Source organism: Oncorhynchus clarkii, chromosome 3 (assembly GCF_045791955.1).
Source record: "Oncorhynchus clarkii lewisi isolate Uvic-CL-2024 chromosome 3, UVic_Ocla_1.0, whole genome shotgun sequence".
Taxonomy (NCBI): Eukaryota; Metazoa; Chordata; class Actinopteri; order Salmoniformes; family Salmonidae; genus Oncorhynchus; species Oncorhynchus clarkii.
The window spans coordinates 54257708-54282731 of record NC_092149.1 but is presented as its reverse complement, the minus strand read 5'-3'; the positions used below and the strand labels follow the sequence as shown (position 1 = coordinate 54282731).

Here is a 25024-nt window from a genome sequence, read left to right as displayed (position 1 = left end):
AGTGTAATAATGCTTGTAATTGCGATTGATGGGCTTACTGATGGTTGGTTAAGGTGATGGAGCAATGTGAAATTCAATGAATTATTAATTTTATGTTCCATATATATCAGAGAGCTATTCCAAAGTGTACATTATAAAGGGTGTGAAGACAAGACAATGCAAATTAGAACATATTTCTTGTAGATGTTTCAGTCAAAATGGACAGACATTTGGTTCAAACAATCTTGGGAATGCTAAAATAGCTCTGGAGATGACACATTTTGCATTGTGTGGAAGGCCAAGCACTGATATTTATGTTCCAGTGTAGGTTGAGAATATAACTTACAGTGGGAGGCCATTCGTCTATGCTTAGTCACTGGACTGTGACAGCCAAAAGAGCCAATTATTGGGAGATACAAAAGCTGGTTCAGGTACTGCAGTTCAATCTGGCTCCTTCATTTTCATTTACGTTCAATTATTTCAAGAGCCTCAGACACCTGCTTCCAAATTAGCTCTGTAATTATGCATCAGTTCAATTAAACCCAGACAATCCTATCACCATTGCTGATGCAAACAACTAACCACTTTGTTTAACGCACTTCGACTCAAAGAAAGAAAGGTTTTTGATTTCTGTTACCCCCTTAAGCCTGTGATTTATCCAATCCTGTATTTTGTGTAACTCTACGAAACATCCAATGACATCAAGTCCATAATGATCACGACAGTGAAGGGTGTGTGTGTGGGGGGGGGGGTAGGTAGTTGCTGGCCTAGCACCACTCAAACACTCCGCTCCTGTGCGACTGGATTCAGATAAAATGCACCCAGGCAGAGCCTTGAAATGGGCTTCTCTGAGAGATAAAAAAAAATGTAAAGGAAGCACAGTGTGATGCGTTTTATGATAAATATCTTCAAAGTGTGAGTAATGAGAGGAGTGGAGTACACAGCGGGGTCTCGTGAAAGCTCAGCTGTGAGATGATCAGCCAATAAACCTCCCCTCCAGGGGGATTCATTTGAGGGATGGGGAATGATAATCACATAGGCTCTTTGGAGAATTTGGACAAGGCACTGGAAATACATAGACATTTGCTCATACTAGATCTTTGGCCTGGGGGAGTGAGGGGCTAATCAGTTCACAGGCCATGGTTGGAAAAAAAAACAATACGTTAATTGCTAATTTCTATTGCCCAAACTGGACTTTGATACTGCACCTTCTATCAGAAATGTTAATATGTTGTAAATGCGGAGTATTTGAACATGCCAGTGTACCGTTGAGATGATTGCAATTCAGTTTTGCCTCTGACGATGAATGGAAGGCGGGTGGCAAAGGCCGAGTGTCTTCTGAGGTAAATCATCTCAAAATGTCTCTCACATCATTGCTGTTCCCCATGGCTGACCCGAGTCCATAAAGGCAGGTCTGTCCCCAAAGGCCTTTTTATTATTCAGCCAGCAAACACAGGACCCCAGAGGGAATATTACTGCACACTGTACGGAATTAAAAACAGCAAGCCATTACACTGGTCGACCGGACTCAAAGCCACAGATTTATTCATTACAGATCATCATTGGACCTCATTAACAATAACTGCAAAAAAAAAATTCCCCCCCAAAAATTATTAAAGCTGAGATTTTTATTGGTGCTGTCAATAAGACGGTAATGTTCTGCACTTAGTATGAGGTTCAAGTGGCTACCTTGACAGGGGATCTCCATCCGACTCACCGAGGAATGTAATTCAATCAATCTGATCACAGAAACAAAATCATCATCATGACTGTGCGTTTGTTTAGTCAACATCTCAATGACAAACAATTGGTCTCTTGCAACATGTCGATTCTCATGGGATAATATTGTCCTCACATGGGTCATATTAAGGCCAGAAAATCCACGACATAGTTTATAGATTTGAAAGATTATATATTTAATTAAATGGCCCCCTTCGTTAAGTGAAATGCTTCAAAACAGTCAATGCATCACTGTTAAAATACAAACAATCCTTTGTCCCTACGATAAAACATTTCCCCAGATGGTTTATCACTGTGCTTCCCACTAAATAAGGGCTTTATTGAATCCGTATCGTGGAAGTGCAGCATTGCAGCGCGATTTCAATTTAAAGGCAACGTTTCCGCATTATAGTGGCGACTGTATTCACGGCAAACTCTACACATGTCGGCTCAACGGGACCTTTCAATTTCTATCGCGCAATCTGTACCGCTTCAGCGCTTCAGCGCTCAGCTTCCCTCCCACAGCTAGTCATGTTACACTATAACATTCAGTCAATGTGATTCACAATGACATATCACAGTTACACAACACAGATTGCACTAAGGTTAAGTGTGACTGACTTACATATTCGTATATAAATATCTTAATCCATCTATTGGTTATATTAAGGGACTTATTTATATATATTTGTAAGTATACCCTTCTTTGGTTCACAAATACACTAAAATACCTTTTGATATGCTTATACAAAACACAGTAGCGTTTCAAAATACAAGTAAGGACACATTACAAATGGAATAGATAACAATATAAATCAAGTGATTAATCTATTAAATACTTATATTTAGTGGTTTGTATAATCATTGGAACATGTGTTACTGAAAAACTAGGACATATATTTGCCACAAAAGCAATGTAACAATACTATACACAATCTCCACAAAATTCATTAGCTCTAAAAACGCAGCAATAGAATACAGTACCTGTTACAATGACTGTGTTATATTCCCTCTACTTAATATGAAAGGGGAAAACTAGATACAATGTGGTGTTGCATACAGTGCCCCTGGCTTAATAACTACATAGACAACACACAGCACCAATATTCAGTACATTATAATATATATACAGTACCATTCAAAAGTTTGGACGCAGCTACTCATTCAAGGGTTTTTCTTCTTTTAAAAAAAATGTATTTTTACCGTTTTCTAAATTGTAGAATAATAGTAAAGACATCAAAACGATGAAATAACACATATGTAATCATGTAGTAACCAGAAAAAGTGTTAAACAAATCAAAATATATTTTATATTTGAGATTCTTCAAAATGGCCACCCTTTGCCTTGATGACAGCTTTGCACACTCTTTGCATTCTCTCAACCAGCTTCATGAGGTAGTCAACTGGAATGCATTTCAATTATCAGGTGTACCTTGTGGAATTTCTTTCCTTAATGCGTTTGAGCAAATCAGTTGTGTTGTGACAAGGTAGGGGTGGTATACAGAAGATAGCCTTACTTGGTAAAAGACCAAGTCCATATTATGGCAAGAACAGCTCAAATAAGCAAAGAGAAACAACAGGCCATCATTACCTTAAGACACATATGTCAGAGTCAAGGCCCGCGGGCCACATCCGGCCCGCAAGAAGGTTTTTTACGGCCCCTGGGATGATCTTGATTTATTATTAGAACCGGCCCGCAGCAAGCCGGCAGCCCGCAGATCTTTTACACGCACCAATACTACATTTCCCACAATGCAAAGGTGACGCACCGAGCAGTAGGCTGCTTCATTTCAATATTTATTGGCACAGCAGTCGTCAGCATCACAGTAAAATTAACTTTCAGATACCCATCAAAAATGGCAAAACGGAAGGTGGATACTGAGAACCGGGGGTTTCAAACAAGGTGGGAGTCGGAGTATATGTTCACGAAGGTAGCTGGAAAACCTGTGTGTCTTCTGTGTGGAGAAAGTGTGGCGGTACTGAAAGAGTATAATCTGAGACGACATTATGAAACGAAACACGCGGACAAAAACAAGAATATGGACATGGAACAAAGGCTACAAAAGGCAGAGGAATTAAAACGAGGCCTCAAATCTCGACAGGCTCTGTTCAAAAAAGCCAAATCACAAGGCCAGGCTGCTGTCAAGGCCAGTTTTATTTTGGCAGAAGAGATCGCTAAATCAGCCCGGCCATTTACGGAGGGGGATTTCATCAAAAACTGCATGATTAAAGTTTGTGACGAAGTTTGCCCAGAAAAAAGGCAACTCTTTTTAAATGTGAGTCTGAGCAGAAACACCATTGCCGAGAGAGTAGACCAGTTGTCCATCAATCTAAAAGAGCAGCTTGTGAAAAAGGGAAAAGATTTTATTGCATATTCCTTGGCTGTGGATGAGAGCACCGACATTTCTGACATTGCCCAGTTGTCAATTTTCATCCGCGGAGTGGACTCCAACCTAAGCGTGACAGAGGAGTTTTTGGCTTATGTCCTATGCATGGCACAACTACGGGGCATGATTTGTATGAAGAGGTGTCAAGATGTGTAAATGAGATGGAGCTGCCTTGGGAAAAACTCGTGGGTTTGACAACCGACGGAGCACCTGCGATGTGTGGACACAGGAGCGGACTGGTGGCGAAGATACGGGAAAAGATGCAAGAGGAAAACGCGACAGGTGAGCTGACAGCTTATCATTGTATCATACACCAGGAAGCGTTGTGCGGTAAAGCCTTGAAAATGGAGCATGTAATGAGCATCATCACGCGCACAGTTAACTTTATCAGAGCCAAAGGTTTGAATCACCGCCAGTTCAAGGCATTTCTGACGGAGTTAGAAACGGAGCATGGTGATTTGCCTTATCACACAGAGGTGCGATGGCTAAGCCAGGGAAAGGTGCTTCAAAGATGTTTCGAGCTTCGTGAGGAGATTTGTCTGTTCTTGGACAGCAAAGGGAAAGACACAACACAACTCCGAGACGAAATGTTTCTGTGTGAAATGGCTTTTCTGTGTGACATTACGAGTCATCTGAATGCAATAAACTTGCAGCTGCAGGGTCGGGATCGTGTCATCTCTGATATGTACAGTACAGTGAAGGCATTTAAAACCAAACTGACTCTGTGGGAGACGCAGATGCGGAAAGAAAATTTGAGCCACTTTCCCAGCTGCCAGACCATGAAAGAGAAGCTCTCTACCAGTGCGTTCCCGAGCACACAGTTGGCTGATAAAATAGGTATGCTTGCCGCTGACTTTCGACGCCGATTTGCTGACTTTGAAGCACAAAAAAGCAGGTTGGAACTGCTCGGTAACCCATTTGCTGTTGACGTGGAAAGCTCACCACCAAACCTCCAAATGGAGTTGATTGACCTCCAATGCAATGATGCACTGAGGGCAAAATATGCGGCAGTGGGTGCTGCGGAGTTCGCCCGTTTCCTCCCCGGCACAATGCCCCAGCTGCGCATCCAGGCTGCTCAAACGTTGTCTATGTTTGGCAGCACATACCTGTGTGAACAACTGTTTTCTTTGATGAACCTGAACAAAACATCACACAGAAGTCGACTTACTGCTGAACACCTCCACTCAATTCTGAGGATTTCTTCAGCTCAGAGCCTTACCCCGAACATTGATGAACTTGTGGAAAAGATGGGACACCACCAAGTATCACCCTCAACCTCAAACAAGTGAACATTACTGTGCAATCACATATTTAGAGTTTTTACTCAGTTCAAGTTTAAAAGTTAAAATTTAATATTTGTTTTCACTGCATGTTACTTCTCCTTAAACAAAGTGTTGTTTTTGATTAATAGATTTTTGCACTTTATTTTTTTGTATTTCAATCCAATTATATTTTAAAAATATTTCAGTTGAGTGGATGATAGAAAATTGCTATTATTGTTTTTTCTTTGAAGTAAATTTAGCCCACTTTTGCTAAAATAGAAAATATAGTCTACTGATGGTGCCTTGAATACCGGTTTCTTTCATTTAATGTTCATGTTATGGGGATATTTATATAAAGGAAATTTGTCTTTTGTGTCTGTTGAAAATTAAAGATTACTGACAGAGCCATAAGAAAATATTGCTTTATTTATCTGATCATATTGTAATATATTTGTTAGGTTTTCAGTAGGTTCAATTAGGTTCACTAGACTATATGCGTCATTTAAAAATTTTTCAATGAACATTCGAACAGTCCGGCCCTCGTCTTGTAGCTGATTTTTTTATTTGGCCCTCCGTCCATTTGACTTTGACACCCCTGCCTTAAGACATGACGGTCAGTCAGTACGGAAAATGTCAAGAACTTTGAACATTTCTTCAAGTGCAGTCACAGAAACCATCAAGCTCTATGATGAAACTGGCTCTCATGAGGATCTGCACAGGAAAGGAGACCTCTGCTGCAGAGGATAAGTTCATTAGAGTTAACTGCACCTCAGATTGCAGCCCAAATAAATGCAGAGTTCAAGTAACAGACACATCTCAACATTAACTGTTTAGAGGAGACTGCATGAATCAGGCCTTCATGGTCGAATTGCTGCAAGGAAACCACTACTAAAGGACACCAATAAGAAAAAGAGACTTGCTTGGGCCAAGAAACACGAGCAATGGAAATTGAAGGCCTAAAATCTGAAATCTGTCCTTTGGTCTGATGAGTCCAAATTTGAGATTTTTGGTTCTTTGTGAGACGCAGAGTAGGTGAATGGATGATCTCCGCATGTGTGGTTCCCACCGTGAAGCATGGAGGAGGAGGAGTGATGGTCTGGGGGTGCTTTGCTAGTGACACTGTCTGCGATTTATTTAGAATTCAAGGCACACTTAACCAGCATGGCTACCACAGCATTTTATAGCGATACCGACTGTCTGCGATTTATTTAGAATTCAAGGCACACTTAACCAGCATGGCTACCACAGCATTTTATAGCGATACGTCATCCCATCTGGTTTGCGCATAGTGGGACAATCATTTGTTTTCAACAGGACAATGACCCAACACACCTCCAGGCTGTGAAAGGGCTATTTGACCAAGAAGGAGAGTGATGGAGTGCTGCATCAGATGACCTGGCCTCCACAATCACCCAACCTCAACCCAATTGAGATGGTATGGGATGAGTTGGACCGCAGAGTGAAGGAAAAGCAGCCAACAAGTGCTCAGCATATGTGGGAACTCCTTCAAGACTGTTGGAAAAGCATTCCTCATGAAGCTGGTTGAGAGAATGCCAAGAGTGTGCAAAGCTGTCATCAAGGCAAAGGGTGGCTACTTTGAAGAATCTCAACACTTTTTTGGTTCCTACATGATTCCATATGTATTATTTCATACTTTTGATGTCTTCACTACTATTCTACAACATAGAAAATCGTAATAATAAAGAAAACTCCTGAAATGAGTAGGTGTCTTCAAACTTTCGACTAGTACTGTATATTACAATACTGTACATATCTATGCCATGAGGTGCCTTGCATTGTCCTCTGTCTCTACTGAAAAGGTCGCTCAAGGTTCACTCAGTATGTGAATATGTATTCTCTTACATAGGCTATACTGTACAATAGTTAAATCTAACAATGGCATAGTCACTGCTAAAAGACAGAACAGACAGGAAACAGATGAGACCCACATTTATTATTCTGAAGGTTACCTGTGGTCTAAAAAGACCTATAAGCAGCTGAAGATTCAAAGTCCTACATGATTGGTCAAGAGACAACAGGAATATGAAACTCAGGGTCTTTTTAGAGCTGGACATGACAAAGCTGAGAATGAAAGGTCAAAGGGCAACATCCTCCTAATGGGTGTGGCCATTACAAGTCCTGCCCCAGTCTCTCAATCTCATCGGTCAAGAAGTCGATATCTGACCTGGTGGCGGCAGGATTGGAGATGACCATTCGGAAAAAGTTGACCTTGTCTCCCTGAGGCTGGTAGCCCACCATGGTAGTTCCAGACTCCATCATCAACGCCTTGATCTTGGGGGCCACCTGGTTTAGAGGCAAGGACAATTCAGAGAAATGTACAGTAGGTCAGTGCTGTCTCATCTGAATACAGAATATAGTCTTCATGGGCCAAAGCTGACGAGTCCTTTACTCCTTACCTTATGCAACTTCTCCCTCTTCTCCTGACCATCGGGCATGTCACGAATGCCTGGCGGAAGGTACCAGAAGCAGACATTCGTGTGCTGGGGCTGTGGAAAGAAAACAGCAACATTGTTTGTCCGTGTCTTTACTCAATGGAGTGTCTAAAGAAGAAGTAGCCAACCTCACTAAGAGACCAAATTGAGATCTGAGGCTCTGCAAGGCAAGTTCATAAATCCACAAGGAGTTCAACTGGGGATTCTAAAGCCTAGCACCACCTCTATAGGCAGAAAGGGAGGAGAGTTGGCTTGCCTCACTACATTGTGTTGCTCAGAATACTATTGGGCATCTCAGTTAATGAGTTCATATTAATCAGATATGTAATTCCTCGGACGCTTTATTAGGGTAATCCATTCGAAGATATTGCTGTTTTGGGGAACAGAACCAAGTAGAAAATGAAGGGAGAAAAATCTCACCTCTCCATCGAACACCATCTGATAGCCCTCGCGACCCTTTATTTTAGTGTAGAGATAATGCGAGAGGTCCAAACACTTGTCGATGTGCTGTTCAAACCCTATTGTTCCCTGTTGGAGTGGAAATACACAAAACATAGACAGATCATTCATATCAAGAACTACCCTTTTTCTGTTCCATGAGCCAAGATCAGCATCCAAGATCAATCCCTGTTCCATGAGCCAAGATCAGCATCCAAGATCAATCCCTGTTCCATGAGCCAAGATCAGCATCCAAGATCAATCCCTGTTCCATGAGCCAAGATCAGCATCCAAGATCAATCCCTGTTCCATGAGCCAAGATCAGCATCCAAGATCAATCCCTGTTCCATGCTAACGCTTTAAAGCCTGACTAAGTATTGCAATAAGAGCTTGGACAGATATGTGCACATTACCTTCGCTTTCCACATGAGCCAGAATTTGAAGATGTCTACATGTCGTCCACACTGGATGGCCTTGTCCCCCGTGTCGTACGATACATCATACTGTTTGTCTGGTTGGAAGAGGTAGCCAGCGCACATGGAGTTGCAGCCTGATAAAACTCCCTGTAAAGATTAATGGTGTGGTTAACGGACACGGGCGAAAGGCAGAGACGTTACGTTCAAACGGTGCCTTCAAACTGGGCTACACTCATAAGAATAGCAGCCAACTCTCTGTGACCTCCGACTTAACTTTAAGTGTGGTTTTGTGGCATTCACACCATAAGGGATGATGACCCATCTATCCGTATTGCTCTTACCCTCTCTCTGACCAGAATGGCAGAACACTGCAGTGGCACACCCATCATCTTGTGAGGGTTCCAGGTGACCGAGTTGGCCCTGCAAACATGTAACACGGACTGTAAGGCAGGCCACGGTCCCCATCAATGAGTGTGTGTGATTGGTTTAAAAAGGTTATCTTCTCGGGGCTGTATCCTACCTCTCTACGCCACACAGCTTGTGCCTGTGCTTCCTGGACATCAGTAGGCCTCCTCCCCACGCACCCTGAACAAAGACAACAGTTTGTTTTGAGGATAAGGATTGGACACGGCAGGTGGCTTATATGTTCCAACTAAAGCTCTGCCGACCATTGAAATGTGTTGCAATTAACCCTGAAATGAGCGATGTCACCACAACCTTACTGTATCCGTAGTAGGAAGACGCACTTACATCCACATGTAACCACATGTTGTATTTCTCGCAGATGTCTGCAATCTCGTGGATGGGATCGAATGCTCCATACACTGTGGAACCAGCTGTAGCGTTCACAAACATTGGGACACAACCCTGCAAGCATACACCATGAGAATGAATATGGAGCCTTGTGTTATTGGAGTGAATTGAAATGGTTGCATTCTGTTTCTGTAATCGTTGACATACTATGAACAGGTTAGAGCAGATTTAAATGACATTGGACTATTTCTCTTGTGCGAGCCTTTGTAACCCCAGAACTGCACGTCCATTGCAGACAGCCTGCTATCACCTCTCTCCTGTCACGGAACTAGCTTCAGGAGACTGTGCTTTGGAGCTAGTGGCAGTGGGTAAGGTAATACTTAAGGAGGCATAAGTACTAACCCTAAAATTAAAGTAGACCTGTTTTTTATTTTGTAAACATGAAAGATTACCTGACTACTGGAGCATTCAGATGACTAGATTCATATTAGGCAGCTGTTCTCATTTGAATTCTGTGTCAGTGCATCGCATCATTGTGCAGAAACAAACGGAAGGTATTTCATGTCTTCAGGGGATACGAATCCACAGTTTGAAGTTGATTGGCTGACAGTTTGAAAACTCACCCTCGCCTTGGCATCGATGACCTTGGCTTCCAAATCAGCGGGAATGACTCTCCCTCTAGTGAAGCAAACAAGACACGTCAAAGGGATGTTCTCACTGGGTTGGTTGGTTCATTCAGTGCAGTAAATTGGACATGGCTCCACAAACCTCTCATCTGTGCTCAACAGGATCAGGTTTTCTGTTCCAAAGCCCAGAGCAGCACTGGCTTTTTTTATAGAGTAGTGGCTCTGACAAAACACATGAGCATGACATTAGACTACGAACCTATCAGCTGAGCTCTGGCATATAGTCAGCTGATGTACTGTCCAATGGTTGTATTTGTTGTGTTACTTTGAATCAGGCATGCCACGAACCCTTTATACAGAATAGACAGGGTCAATCAAGCAGTGACAATAAATAACAATAAGACGTTGTCTTGGTAATACAATACTGCTTTTGAGACAGGAGACCTGTTCTGCTGTGGAAATTAATGTTGGATGAGACTTACATGCTCGGAGGTGAAGAGCACCAGTCTGGGGGCAGCAGTCATGCCTTTGGTCTTGACTTCAGGGAAGAACTTGTAGCGGGCGATCATCACACTGTACATGTTGGATATCGCTCCACCTGCACAAACGTTGCATACAATCTTTCACTAAACTGCATTCGATTATCTGAATGCTTGTGTAAGGAATCTTCATCTGTAACGGTAGGTTTAAATAAACTTCAGTTAGTGCTAAATACGGCTGCTAGAATCCTGACTAGAACCAAATCATTTGATCATATTACTCCAGTGCTAGCCTCCCTACACTGGCTTCCTGTCAAAGCAAGGGCTGATTTCAAGGTTTTACTCCTAACCTACAAAGCATTACATGGGCTTGCTCCTACCTATCTCTCTGATTTGGTCCTGCCGTACATACCTACACGTACGCTACGGTCACAAGACGCAGGCCTCCTAATTGTCCCTAGAATTTCTAAGCAAACAGCTGGAGGCAGGGCTTTTTCCTATAGAGCTCCATTTTTATGGAACGGTCTGCCTACCCATGTCAGAGACGCAAACTCGGTCTCAACCTTTAAGTCTTTACTGAAGACTCATCTCTTCAGTGGGTCATATGATTGAGTGTAGTCTGGCCCAGGAGTGGGAAGGTGAACGGAAAGGCTCTGGAGCAACGAACCACCCTTGCTGTCTCTGCCTGGCCGGTTCCTCTCTTTCCACTGGGATTCTCTGCCTCTAACCCTATTACAGGGGCTGAGTCACTGGCTTACTGGGGCTCTCTCATGCCGTCCCTGGAAGGGGTGCGTCACCTGAGTGGGTTGATTCACTGATGTGGTCATCCTGTCTGGGTTGGCGCCCCCCCTTGGGTTGTGCCATGGCGGAGATCTTTGTGGGCTATACTCAGCCTTGTCTCAGGATGGTAAGTTGGTGGTTGAAGATATTCCTCTAGTGGTGTGGGGGCTGTGCTTTGGCAAAGTGGGTGGGGTTATATCCTTCCTGTTTGGCCCTGTCCGGGGATGTCCTCGGATGGGGCCACAGTGTCTCCTGACCCCTCCTGTCTCAGCCTCCAGTATTTATGCTGCAGTAGTTTATGTGTCGGGGGGCTAGGGTCAGTTTGTTATATCTGGAGTACTTCTCCTGTCCTATTCGGTGTCTTGTGTGAATCTAAGTGTGCGTTCTCTAATTCTCTCCTTCTCTCTTTCTTTCTCTCTCTCGGAGGACCTGAGCCCTAGGACCATGCCCCAGGACTACCTGACATGATGACTCCTTGCTCTCCCCAGTCCACCTGGCCGTGCTGCTGCTCCAGTTTCAACTGTTCTGCCTTATTATTATTCGACCATGTTGGTCATTTATGAACATTTGAACATCTTGGCCATGTTCTGTTATAATCTCCACCCGGCACAGCCAGAAGAGGACTGGCCACCCCACATATGCTCTCTCTAATTCTCTCTTTCTTTCTCTCTCTCGGAGGACCTGAGCCCTAGGACCATGCCCCAGGACTACCTGACATGATGACTCCTTGCTGTCCCCAGTCCACCTGACCGTGCTGCTGCTCCAGTTTCAACTGTTCTGCCTTATTATTATTCGACCATGCTGGTCATTTATGAACATTTGAACATCTTGGCCATGTTCTGTTATAATCTCCACCCGGCACAGCCAGAAGAAGACTGGCCACCCCACATAGCCTGGTTCCTCTCTAGGTTTCTTCCTAGGTTTTGGCCTTTCTAGGGAGTTTTTCCTAGCCACCGTGCTTTTACACCTGCATTGCTTGCTGTTTGGGGTTTTAGGCTGGGTTTCTGTACAGCACTTTGAGATATCAGCTGATGTACGAAGGGCTATATAAATAAATTTGATTTGATATAAATACATTTGATTTGAAAAATAAATTTGATTTTATTTATTCCCACCTCAGTTTCTCAAGGCATGGCTGAATTCATAACTGTTCATCAGAATTGGCTTCGCACTCACCTGGTGAGAAGATCCCATCGCCCTCTCCATCAGGCCAGCCAATGATCTCCCTCATCTTCTTCAGCGTCAGCTGTTCCATGAGCACAAAGACTGGGGCAATCTCATAGGTGAACCTGAAATACAGAGCACCTGTCTCCAGTTACCCACTACCAATAGAAATTCATTCTATCACTGGCCTTGAACTCTCCTATTGTCATGCGTTTCTCATATCTACATTGTCTATATTGACAACAACAGAATCAATGAAGGCAGGTGGCAAAATCCCAGGATAAGGCATCACCATGCATCACCATTGTGATGAAGGCCAATAATTGTAGCTTATTTTTTCTATTCTTTTGTGCAAAATAGATTTAAATTGTGTTGTTTTGTTGAATTATCATTACATATGTTTCTTAATGTGTATATTGAGCAATGCCACGTTGAAGCCAGAGAAAAGAATGGAACACGCTTACTACCTTCAACGCCGTCGCGATTCAGTGATAGCTCTGTTACACTGTATTACGGATACCATTTGTTGCAGTGGAATGAGAAAGAACATCAATGTCACATAGTCTGAAGTCCATTAAGAATATCCCACCAAGAGGGAGCGCCTGTCTCTGAGTTAGCAAGAAGAAGAGGCTAGAAACGTGAGGCAACACAATGAGAGCGTCATTGCCTTTGCGTCTGAGGTTAGTCTTGAGGCCAGCTTCCACGGAGCTTGTTTTCAATGTGTTTTGAATTAAAACAGTATATTACCCTCATGGCCCGTCTCACAGAGAGTAATGATGGAAGAATGGTTGTTTCTCCTTTTAGAATAGGAATTATATCATTGCGATCATGTTTATTCAATGCAATCACAATTACAACATAAATGATTGTTTCCATATCATTAGAAACTTCCTCCAGGGTAGTGCAAGATCAATGTAGAATGAAATGGATCCCCATCTAACTCATCTATCGTCACTATGTCCTGCCCAATGCTCTTCTCATTACACTGCCTGTCTATTCATGCAATGAGTCAATGCATTAGTGGGGCAATGCAGTGTATCACACTGTGCCATATAAACAGCACTTATTTTGTTTTGTTCTCTAGCTCATCATATCCAGCAGAAATGTTTCAAATGAGTCCGGAGCTATTGTCCCAAATGAATTTGCACTCGCTCACTTATGTAGAGTAATCCTGATGATAACCCTGGGACGTGATGGTCAACCTAGTAGTGGGAATCAATACGTGTCAGGGGTAATTAATGATGATGGAGTAATTAGCTCATGCAAATAACAAATATGGATGTAGTCAGAGCCAACCCTCTGATTCAACTCATCTACAGTAGTGTTGCTATATAGCATACACAGGGTGGCAACACTCTCACCAGGAGATCTTCAGCACCATATCAATCCCATGAGCTGGACCAACTAAACACTCTTCAAAACACTGGGAGCAAAGAGGGATACATCCTTTGAGGATTACAATACATAGAAGGTCAAGTCAGCCAGGCCATGTTTTAACCCTTTAATTAAGTCAGGGGCCAGGCAAAATGAATAATTGAATCCCTGACATGAAGAAGACAAGCCTTGGTGGTGAGCTTATATTTCTGTGCTGTGTTTAGGCCCAAAAAATGTATGGAAATTGACCATGACCACACAGATTACTCTGGTTATTACCACTCAGAAATGCAATGTTTTATCAATGTTCACAACACAATATGTTTCATATCGTGTGTTTTTTGTTGTTGTAATGATGATTTTACAATGCTGTGATGGGTTCCCAGGCTGACATCATAGACAAGATCAGCATTTTACAGCAGCTGATACACTCTGACCAGTGCCTTAACTGACTTGGAAGCCTCAGCTGGTAATCTGTGTGTACTGGTCAACAATAGTCCATGGCCAACGAAGCATCAATGTTTCTCTTGGACAAGACCCTGGGCACCTGGTGTATCACCATGCTGTCTCTTACAGATTTCCTTTGCCACAGAAAAAGCTATATTGAATCACAATTGTCTATTGTTCACATTTGCGCAGAAGATCTCAGGGGCATATCTCATTCTGTTGTGGCAAAGAGCATTCCATAAAATCTCTGAGGCAAAGAGCATTCCATAAAACAACCACCCAATATAACTTTGAATGCTAATCAATATGCAATTTAGTTTGCCTGCAGGGCTGTATTATCTGACTACAGCCACAGTGTTGGTCAACAACAACAATAAAGCAAACAGATAGTGAACTCACACAACTCTCCCTTTTTGCTTGCTTAAAAGGCAGTCTGTAAGAGCATTCTTGGGATCTTTCACTTAGAAGCTTATGAAAGGCCCTAAATATGTCACTTCCACTGATCTTCATCTTCAAACGAAATCTTCAGAGGCCATTTGAAATGGTAGGAATTGCCATTTTTCTTCAACGCCAGACATACCGTAAACCAAACGAAATCCACTCTCTGCCTAATCAGATCCTTCAACCTCTTATCACAATCCCCAGCCTTAAACGAAAACTATGTTACGCAACTCTTACTAAGATCCTTTGTTTAGGCACATTGTTTACAAAACTAACAGGACTACTTTAATACTATACACATATTTCCAAAATTGTAAAGTTCCTGTGACTTTCACCAATAAACACGTATAAATGTATCATAACAAATGTGTAATAACTGTGGGGAGATAAAGACCACTCACATGTTAGTGTTTGCAGTGGAGGTGAGCCATTCTCCTGACAAGCCAATGATGTCTAAGCCAGTAGAGAGCTGATTGAAAAACCTGGGGTGACCTAGAAGGGAGAGACAACACCATTTGTCTTTTAATACATTTCTCATGAAAGCTTCATCATTCAACTATGGGATCATCTGTAATCATTAAACCACATTGTAGACAAATGAGAGATATTGATTGTGCTGAGGGGGTTAGCCATGCTTTATGCCTCTGTCTCCTCGGTCCTCACCTGTTCTCACTCCATATTTCAGGGTATCCCTACAGTCCACCAGGATCTGCTCCAGAGATTCAGGTTGGTCAGATAGCTCCAGGTTGAAGCCCTCCATGCCTTCCAGCAGCTGGTGGGGGTGGTGGAAGTCCAGGACCTTGGTGGATCTGTCGAAGGTCTTCCGGACGTAGTTTGTGAGAATATCCACCACCTCCAACAAAAACTGCATAGTTGGCTCCTCTCCATTTTTAGCTGGTAATAAATCTAGGGTGAGAAATTGAAGCATGTCAACAGTATTTGTGTTTTTCACATTTTCGAAAAAAAATTTAGTCCATCACTTTTGTTTGCATCCTTCCTCACTTGAGGATGTTTTTAAGAGCTTACTTTCACAATCTTCTGTAGAATGTGTCATGACTTCATTCTACTTCACATCTTGTAAACTATTTATTTGGTTTTCCTCTCTAAAGCTGGTATAAATTATATAAATTAGAATGTCATTTCCAGCAGCAAACGAATGAGCCTTTTTGGTATTTCTCCAGTGAGTATCCCTGAGTAGCCTATGCTATTTTACAGCTATTACAACTTGATCTAGCCCGTCATTATGGTAAACCAAATGATGAATATTTCAAATAGGCATAGCAATCAATTCAATTTAAATTACTAACAACCTAATGATTTAGGGTTTTCTTATTTTCCACAAAAAAGTTTAAAAAAATTTAAAATGAAAAAAAGACCTTTTATCATCAAACATGACTAAATTGAAAGAAATCCCAGAGATTTAGACTGATTATAAAGATGTGGTATTTTCAAACCAGATCAAATCAGGCTAATCTTTGCATCAGTAACAACATTTAAGATTTTAAATTGACTCATGTTCCATGTAAAACAACTGAACAAAGCGAACATCAACAAGTTCCCTACATCCTTTTTATTCATAGGCCTACGTTTCCCATAATGAAAATAATCCGGACATCTACCTCTAGCAAATAGATTGGAAAAGTCCGTCTCGGTGCGTCTGAAACGGGAATCCCTGTCGCTGTTATCCAGCAGGTCCTTAGACGATCTTTCCTTGAAGGAACTAATCTTCTCCTCGAGGTTGTTGTTCTTCTGCAAAAATCCTAAATTGTTGCAAGGGGCAGAGGATTGAAATGAGTGATTACTATCATCACTCCCAATCCCAAACATTTTGATGACACCCTTTTTACACAAAACACATGCCTAAATGTCTCTCACTGATTGAGCTGACAATGACGTGGTGTGGGTTGGTTTTGAGAAAATTCCCATCCTGTCCAGGGAAGCCTTTTTATGGGAGGAAGAGTCAGTGGGAGGTTGAGCCCAGTGACAGCAGCACCAAAAGCCAGTCAAGCAAAAACAAATAGCCGTCATTTCGTGTAGCTGTAAATTCGTATTAATTCCCTCCGACAGATTCCACTTCAGTAAGCAGGGAAGAGCACACAATGAAGTGAACCGATGTCATTAAAGCCTGAAGTCAGACCTAATAGTTGGACTGGGCTGTGATGATATATGGGACATTTTATAGGCTATCTGTTCATAGACCTGTGGAGGACACCACATTAACTCAAATCTTATTTATTAACCTATACCGATTTTTTTTGGTTTTTCAAAAATGTATTTCTAGGTTGGCCTTCGAAAAATAGAACACCTATTCCAAATGTTCTGCTACGATTATTAGTAATACAAAGTCCTGCAATGTGATCTTATTTATGATCTTATTATACAATCAACAACGCAATATTTCAGATAAACTAGCTAGGCATACAAGATGTGAAACGATATGCCATATCCCACACCCTTTTAGAGTAATAAATAAAACCACATAAAAGTGTATCAGGAGATGATAGTTGGAAGTATTTTTACTGTTAATTTATTTTTATTTCGTTTTCAATATAGACTAATTGTAGATAATTGTATTATTTCACATTCAGAAAGGATATGTTAGATTATACCCCGAATAAGCATAAATCCAATATTTCACTAGGTCAAGCATTTGATGTTGTTTTTAAACCAATATCATTGCACTTAATAAACAGAGATGAAAAGTGGAAAACGGGCCTATAGGCCTATATAGTGAATCAGATCAAACCAAAACGTAAAAATGGCATAAATATCGCATTGAAACATCAAACTTGATTTATCCTTTGAATTGGGCTCCCAAGTGGCGCAGACGTCTAAGGCACTGCATCTCAGTGCAAGAGGCATCATACACCCTGGTTCGAATCTAGGCTGTATCATATCCGGCCGTGAATGGGAGGCCCAGAGGGCCGTCATTGTAAATAATAATTTATTCTTAACTGACTTGCCTGGTAAAATGAAAATAGGCCTATACTGTTGGTCCTTGATTGGCCCTGATGGCTCAATAACAATAGACTCAACGCTTGGCCATATCAGATAGGGCTAATGCATTTTGCTTCCACTTAATCGGTGCGTATAGTGGAGAAGACAGACAGTAGTCCTACTATCTCTGCAAAACAGAACCTTGACGAATTGCGATTTGAGTTCCCTGGAGCAGAAAAGATGACTATCGCGATGAGAGTAATCTGTTCTCTTCTGATGGACTCGCATCATGATAAGGACCGATTCCAATCATTCCACCAAATATAGCTCTTTAATAAATGACACCCGCTCAGAGGCTACCGATATATTTTGAGAAAAAGACAAAGGCAGGTGCGTATAATAAGATATTAAGATTTGGCTCAGCAAATACAAAGATAGGCTATCTCACTTGTGGATAACTACAATGAATGTAGTAATATCAACTGTACATGTTCATGTTTCAGTCGAAATTACCTAAAAATAATGAAAAGGGGGTTGCATAATTTAGCCGGCTATTTGTTTATTCCAAGGTCATTAAGCATTGGCAAACGTATATGTTTTTACAGGTAGGCCATAAGAGGGCGCAATAGTACGATTTGATTAAGAATTCTATATTTTTTAAAGCAAGGTAAGAAAACACACACATTGAAAACATATCCAAGATTAAAGAGAGCTCATATTCCATTTTGGGAAGTGCCAAAGTAGACCTATAGTTATTTTTGGACCAATAGCTAGTCTCTGCTGTTTTTCAAACTGATTTTAATATTGATTAAAAAACAGGTTTGTTACTATAAATTCAGTGGTAATAATCAATATGGCCATTTTGATTCTTTCTGCATGAAAACCCACTCATTCGACCAGAGAAAGAAGAAAGGGGCAGAAGGTAATCACAGCCGCCTAGGCTTCACAGTCTTTGTGTATTAGCCCAAAACAGTATGGCTAATAGCCTATTCATCAGATATCAGAATGGTCTGCTTGCTCGACGTTGAGAAACACATAAAATATGAAACATAGGTTACATAATGTAGGCTATGATATTTCTTCAGTTAATTATTTGACGTAGGACTAATTGCATTCTAAAAGACACTTAAGAACAAAAGCCTACATGAACATGTATTATGAGGTCCACGAAAATAAATGACATGAAAATAGTAAACTTACCACATATCTTCATTCCCAATTTTCTAGAACATCCGTGAGCAACTCCACACCAAGCGTCATAGCCTAAAATAATTTTGGAAAACTATTGAGAAGGCCCTTACATTAGGCCTCAAGTGCATATTATTTCTGCAAAAATACTCCCAAACTCAAAGTGATGGATGGGAAAATATTGAAGCATGTTGGATAAAACAATGCATACGACTATCAATTAACATGTATCTGTATGTGTGTTTTAATTCATCTGCTATATCCCAATGATACCACTATGGCCATAGGCCTATAACGTGGCATTTCAGCTGAACATTCCACGATTTAGCCATTTCTGACTGTGCAAATGAACTAATTGGGTGAGAAGATGCTGAAAAGATCAGACATGCATCACCAGACAATGGCCAGTGACAAAAAGGGCTGAGCATTACGTCGCTATCAAGGGCTTCCATGGATTAAATTGGGGAGGTGGGGAGTTGTTGTGTGTCTGTGTGTGAGGAGGGGGGGTCTAGGAATTGAAGAATTCTGTTGAAATTGACCCTGGAAAAGCGGCCAGTGGAAGGGACAGACAGCTCCACACAGAATGACGTTTAACCGCTGCTTAGGATCACAAATCACATATATCTGGACCAAATCTACGCCAATGTTACACCCATGAAGACAAATGCAAAGGCAACAGAAATATCTGAAATAAGACGTGTATAATGCCAAATAATTATGCCAATTATGGGTGGAATAAGCTTGATATCCACGAGCATATTTCGGATTCTCGCGTATTATGCATTGATGTCAAATGAGATACAGACACAATTGAAGTTGCACATTAATAGTTGTAGCCTAATACTGGCACGGCAACAGTTTCATTGCTTTGGCACACCATCAAGCCCAAAGCAAGCACAGTTTTGCAAGCAAATTCAGCACTGACTGAATCCCTTTTCTGGTGAGAAAAACGGAGGTGCAGTTTTTCTACATTTAACTCTGATCTGACGTCAAATACAAATTCGTGGTTTCATCTTTTACCTTTGCAAATGCATAATTTACATTGGAGTGTAGTCTATATCAAATCAGAGATTTATAGTTGTATGTGAGGAAAAATAGGACATTTATGGCGAGCATTGTATCAAAATATGAATGTGCTTGGGCAACTAATTGGAATGTAGTCGAGGCTCTAGGTTAGTTATGTTTGTCTTCAATAGCTCTTGGATAATAAAAAGTATTGAGGCAGCGCTGTTGGCCGCTTACATCTCCACATCCCCCCTCAGCTGAAGGTACAATAAGGTGCTTGAACACATGCCATTAGGGCCAATTTAGTGTGGCTACAATTAACGCCACTTTGCACATAATAAATTAGCATTAAATTCACTCTCACTTTTTATTCAACCACGACAGTATAAATACACTGACAAATATAGCCTACTATAGTCTCTTTATGGAAGGCAATAATAATAATAATAATAATAATAATAATAATAATAATAATAATAATAATAATAATAGGCTTATAACAGCAGAATAATAATTCAAGAAGGCTGTATATTTTTGGGGGAAGATCATGTTAAATTCTTTTGGGATTTTTGCATTTATCAATACCGACAGGATGGTACTAGCCTAGCCATTAGTATTTTCTAATTGCTTCAGTTCATGTTTTTAGAGGACATCAACCGATTTTGACAGCAAGATCCGTCTATCAAGCAGATTCCGGGAGGTCTGCTGCGCATGCAATGATGCGGTGATTTGTTGCGTGGGAGGCATTTAGAATGGTACAGTTTTTTTTCCTCCATGGAAATGATTAATGGCATTGCCCACAAAGTAAATAGCACAAGTGAAATAGCGTTTTATCTGTGATGGACCTACTTGAGCCTGGTGGTCGTAAATTTGTCGAGTTGGGATCCGGTTCGTTGCCAGACGAGGAAGGTGCAGACGCCGCCATCACTCCTAAGATACAGTACAAATGTCCTCACTCCAAAGCTCGCTGTCACTTTCTGCGAAACCTTTCTTATTTTATTCAAGATGAAAAGTCACATTCACTGCAAGGAGAGTAGAAAGAATAGCTGTCTCTGAGCCTTAAAATATATAAATAATGACATGCCTATCTAGGCTATTTTAAATGTATGAATATGATATTTTAAGATCGATCCCTCATTCAAACGCTGACAGAAATATCCACAACTACGAATAAGCAAGGAGACAGGACACGACAGACATGTCTACGACATCGTCTGGCAGCCAGAGTAGCCTACAATTATTCTCAAACATCAATTAACAGGTTGGCTGAGGCTGCAGTGCACATTATTTTTTCCTGAATCCATAGGCGACAGATATGAGAGTAAAAAAAAAAGGCTAAATAACTTATTGGCTACAAATACAATACATTTCATTAGGCTTTATCAAATCATCATCGACAATGATACTCATTAATCCTCGCCAATCCGTTCCACAACCTGATCTCTGCTGTCAATGTGGATAATGAGCCATCACTGCAAGTGCATTTCTTTGTTTTCAGAGAGTTATATATGTATATGCCTTTGATGATAGGAAGGTAACCCGGGGAGTTGGGCAACAAATAGTTTAACCCTAACATTATGTATTGAAAGTGAAAATACTGAATTAGCCTTGATAAATGATCAACTATGCCATTAACAGCTAATCTGGTGATTTATTACATTGGCAAGTTAGGTGAACTGTCAAACCTCAGATAAATGACGTATTCATTTTATAATCATGACATAAAATATGCTACGTTTACACAATTGATTGACAAACAGGATAGTGACTCCTCAATTAAGAGGATGATTTGTAAATAGTGATGACCCTTATCCAGGTCAATGTCACTTCAAGGGAAAAGCATGCCCATGCAATGAAAAACCCTCCGTCAAAGCTCAAAGAACTGTAGTTGAATGATACCACAATTTTATCAAGCAATAACTTTAATATCAGCAAACAAATATTATGCATAGCCTGTATTGTTATCTGTGTCTATCGTACAAATCGTTTATGAACGATGTTAAAACACCTGTTTGAGCCTCTCAAACGTCAATTTATCATAAAGCTTTAATGAACAAAGCACACGTATCCAGCTCTTGTAAAATAATAATCCCTGTTAAAAAAACATCTTACCGTGCTGAGTGAGGGTGGGTACAGGTGACCAAGTAGAGCCCCAGAAAGAAACTATGGGACGATGATGAAATAAAGTCCGTTGGCAACGCAACGCAACGTCTGGTGCGCTTTTGACACTTCAAGAAAAACAGGGTTTTGAACATCAGTTCAATATCAGTCTACAAAATCCCATCCACAGTGACCTTTTTAGAGAAGTAGCCTACGTTTGATTTGCTGATATTTAGAGCCGCGTGCATTGACTATTTATTTATTCGTTACTACGCACGCATGAGTCACACCAATACCTCCTCTGGTGCTGAACATTTCCCCCCCCCCCCCCCAATATCGAACAGATCCGCTTTGTCTGCAAAATGTACATAGAATAGTGGCGCTTTCATCTATAACGTGACTTTTGGTAAGTGTTTGATAGCCTTTGAGGCTATATACCTCGATTTGGAAACTGATTTGGAATCCCGGTCACGAACTTGGATTTGGGAAGTTTGATCCTATGCAACACATTACGCTCATATGGGATGAAGGAGGGGGGAGGAGAGAGGTCCTTGGCTTGTTCTTGTGAAATCGGAATAGTAGGGAACCATAATCAGAAGAGCCATCTCCTTTTAGGTTATTGTTGGTCTTCTTCTGTGGGATTAACATGTTTTGTTGAAATCTCAGCGTGTATGGCTTCATCTGTTTTTCGATTAAGGCTACAATAAATATATTATCAATAACGATATTTATAGACAAGTAGGCTATTTTGGCCAAAGTTATAATGTCTTATTTTCGTCCGAATTTTAAGATGACAACGCAACATTTATCTTGCGTTTTTTGGTAAAGAAACCGTGAAATTCAAAGTCAGTGCATAAAGGTGAAAACAAAATCCACAAGGTGGCAGTAATGAATCATCAATGATTCCTCCAAGAACTCCACCGAAATGAAGTGGGCCACTCCGCAAATACTTCACGAATCTAATAATAAACCAACACATTTATCAGATTTGCTACATACCAAAGCTTCATGGGTACAATGGAACGGAATAAGAATAGGCCCAGTGCGCAAGAATAAGATTCGAAGGAACAAGCTATTCATAGACTAGGCTATAGACTACAGGTTTAATCCTTCAATCAATTAAAATATAAATTCTTCATCATAAACTATCATTCATATAAATACTGGGCACATGGAATTTTAATCTTCATCTAGTATCTTGCATAATCAATACGTAAGGTCAAAGTATTATGTTTGGCTGTAAGGTCAATAAGTAAAGCCATTCAAAATGTCTGCAAAATGTCTGACTCTGAAGTCTCGTTTATACCTGGTTCTAATATGTGTCCTATGTCCTGATCTAGGCCATATTCTGATTGTGCTCAGATTTTCAGACATTTGTCTACACATCACAGGAGGTTGGTGGCACCTTAATTGGGGAGGATGGGCTCATGGTATCAAATAAACCATGTGTCATTCTATTCCCTCTGTTCAGGACATTATTATGAGCCGTCCTCCCCTCAGCAGCCTCCAGTGCTACACATGTTATTAAAATGTGTCTCTTATCCATCCACTGTGTCCACATTGTTACCAGATGTTCTGGTCCCTCCATGTATGCAAGTTATTTGACAGGAGGCATGCAGAGGCAAAATTGAGGTCCATTACACATTGGCGTGCACCTCGCACATTTTTGCTCCTTATAGCGCCATATAGCTCCACAATGACATGGTTGGTTGGCCGTAGGTGGGGGCGGGAGGTCCCGTATAAATACAAAACACACTTCCTTGACAACTTCCTTCAGAACAGCTCTGCGCTGCTCCGCGAAGCGCAAGAAGTATGAATGCCCTGACTTCTGCAGAAGCCTAGCAACGTAAAATGCTCCACTGCCAATGCAGACGTCAGACCACGCAGCGCCTTTTAGCCCACTTGAGCCCATGTGACCTCAGCGGACCTTGGCTGTGCTTCTATGGAGTTTTCAGCACCTGGACAGCTCCTCCAACGGTTTCCAGTTGACGCTGTCAGACCTGTTATGGCAAACTCTATTGGGCTAATTTTCAAGTCATTGTGATAGGCAACATGCTGCCAATGTGATCCTGAATATCCCAATGTATCATGTTTGTGATTAATCTGTTTTGATACATTTATCATAATTAATCAAGTGGCAGTCGTTAAAAATCAGACGTTAGATCTTCATTGACATCCAAAGGAAAGTGAAGGATGCAGTCCTCTTTATCGCGTTACATAGATCTTATTAACAGCAGTCTCCAGGAGATGGCGCTTCGTCCTACCATTGAAAGCAGATAAACCTCAAACCCTAGTGTTGAAACCACCTTGAAACTATGATAACCACGGAGAGATTGCCCACAGAATGCCAAGGGAAACACTATAGTAAACCATTTAAGGGGAATGTGATCATTAAAAACACATCTAGGCAGTACCGTTCATAAATGAGTCTCTATTATTGATGATGTCGTCACTCATCAAAAGCTAGACTAGGCCTATTAGAGAAAAGGCTCAATGTTGATAACAAAAATGTATGTTCCATTTCAGTTAAAAAACAGTTGCAGTGGAGAGGTTTGGACATCAGGTTAGAGCCCCCATGGTCATACAGTCAAACGACCATGATGTCTTTCATCTGCAAAGCAGAATTGCCCTAGCCTGGGTTGATAAATCTACTATTACCTGGATGAAAGACCAGATGGTTCTGGAAGTGTCAGAGGGCCTAGGGGACACTCTTCCATCTGAAGGAGACCCCAATGCCCTTGGGTAGTGATAGGGACACTTCCCTGTAAAGTGTGCTGTCTTTCAGTTGAGACGTCCAGACTCGGTATGGTCACTCAAGCTAAAAGTAGCAGGTTTGTGTTAACCCATCTGGCTAACGCTTATGTGATGCTGTGCCTTGTTTGTGATGAGATGCAAGACACATTTCAAATTATTTTTCCTACTTGAACCTCGTACTATCATGGTCATCTATCCCCTGGTTTATAATTGATGATGCACTTTTCACCTCTAGCCCAGTCACAGAGCCAGTGGCACCATGACACTGCTGCCATCTTTACTTGAGTGCCTCACTGTTTCTGAATGTGGAAGTAGGATCCTT

At 41.3% G+C, this 25024-nt stretch overlaps 1 protein-coding gene across 1 annotated transcript; it reads right to left on the bottom strand.

Moving 5' to 3' along the window:
* Positions 1 to 7049: 7049 nt before the first annotated feature.
* LOC139406024 (glutamate decarboxylase 1-like) lies at positions 7050 to 20865 on the bottom strand. The gene is made up of 16 exons (XM_071148488.1): positions 20698 to 20865; positions 18856 to 18918; positions 16338 to 16478; positions 15382 to 15624; positions 15120 to 15210; positions 12469 to 12581; positions 10516 to 10631; positions 10176 to 10255; positions 10031 to 10085; positions 9405 to 9521; positions 9175 to 9239; positions 8996 to 9074; positions 8652 to 8801; positions 8221 to 8328; positions 7765 to 7854; positions 7050 to 7651 (listed from the first exon to the last, which is right to left on the bottom strand). Exons 1-16 carry the CDS (start codon positions 20771 to 20773, stop codon positions 7478 to 7480), a joined length of 1761 nt encoding a protein of 586 aa, XP_071004589.1. The 5' UTR covers positions 20774 to 20865; the 3' UTR covers positions 7050 to 7477.
* Positions 20866 to 25024: the final 4159 nt, after the last annotated feature.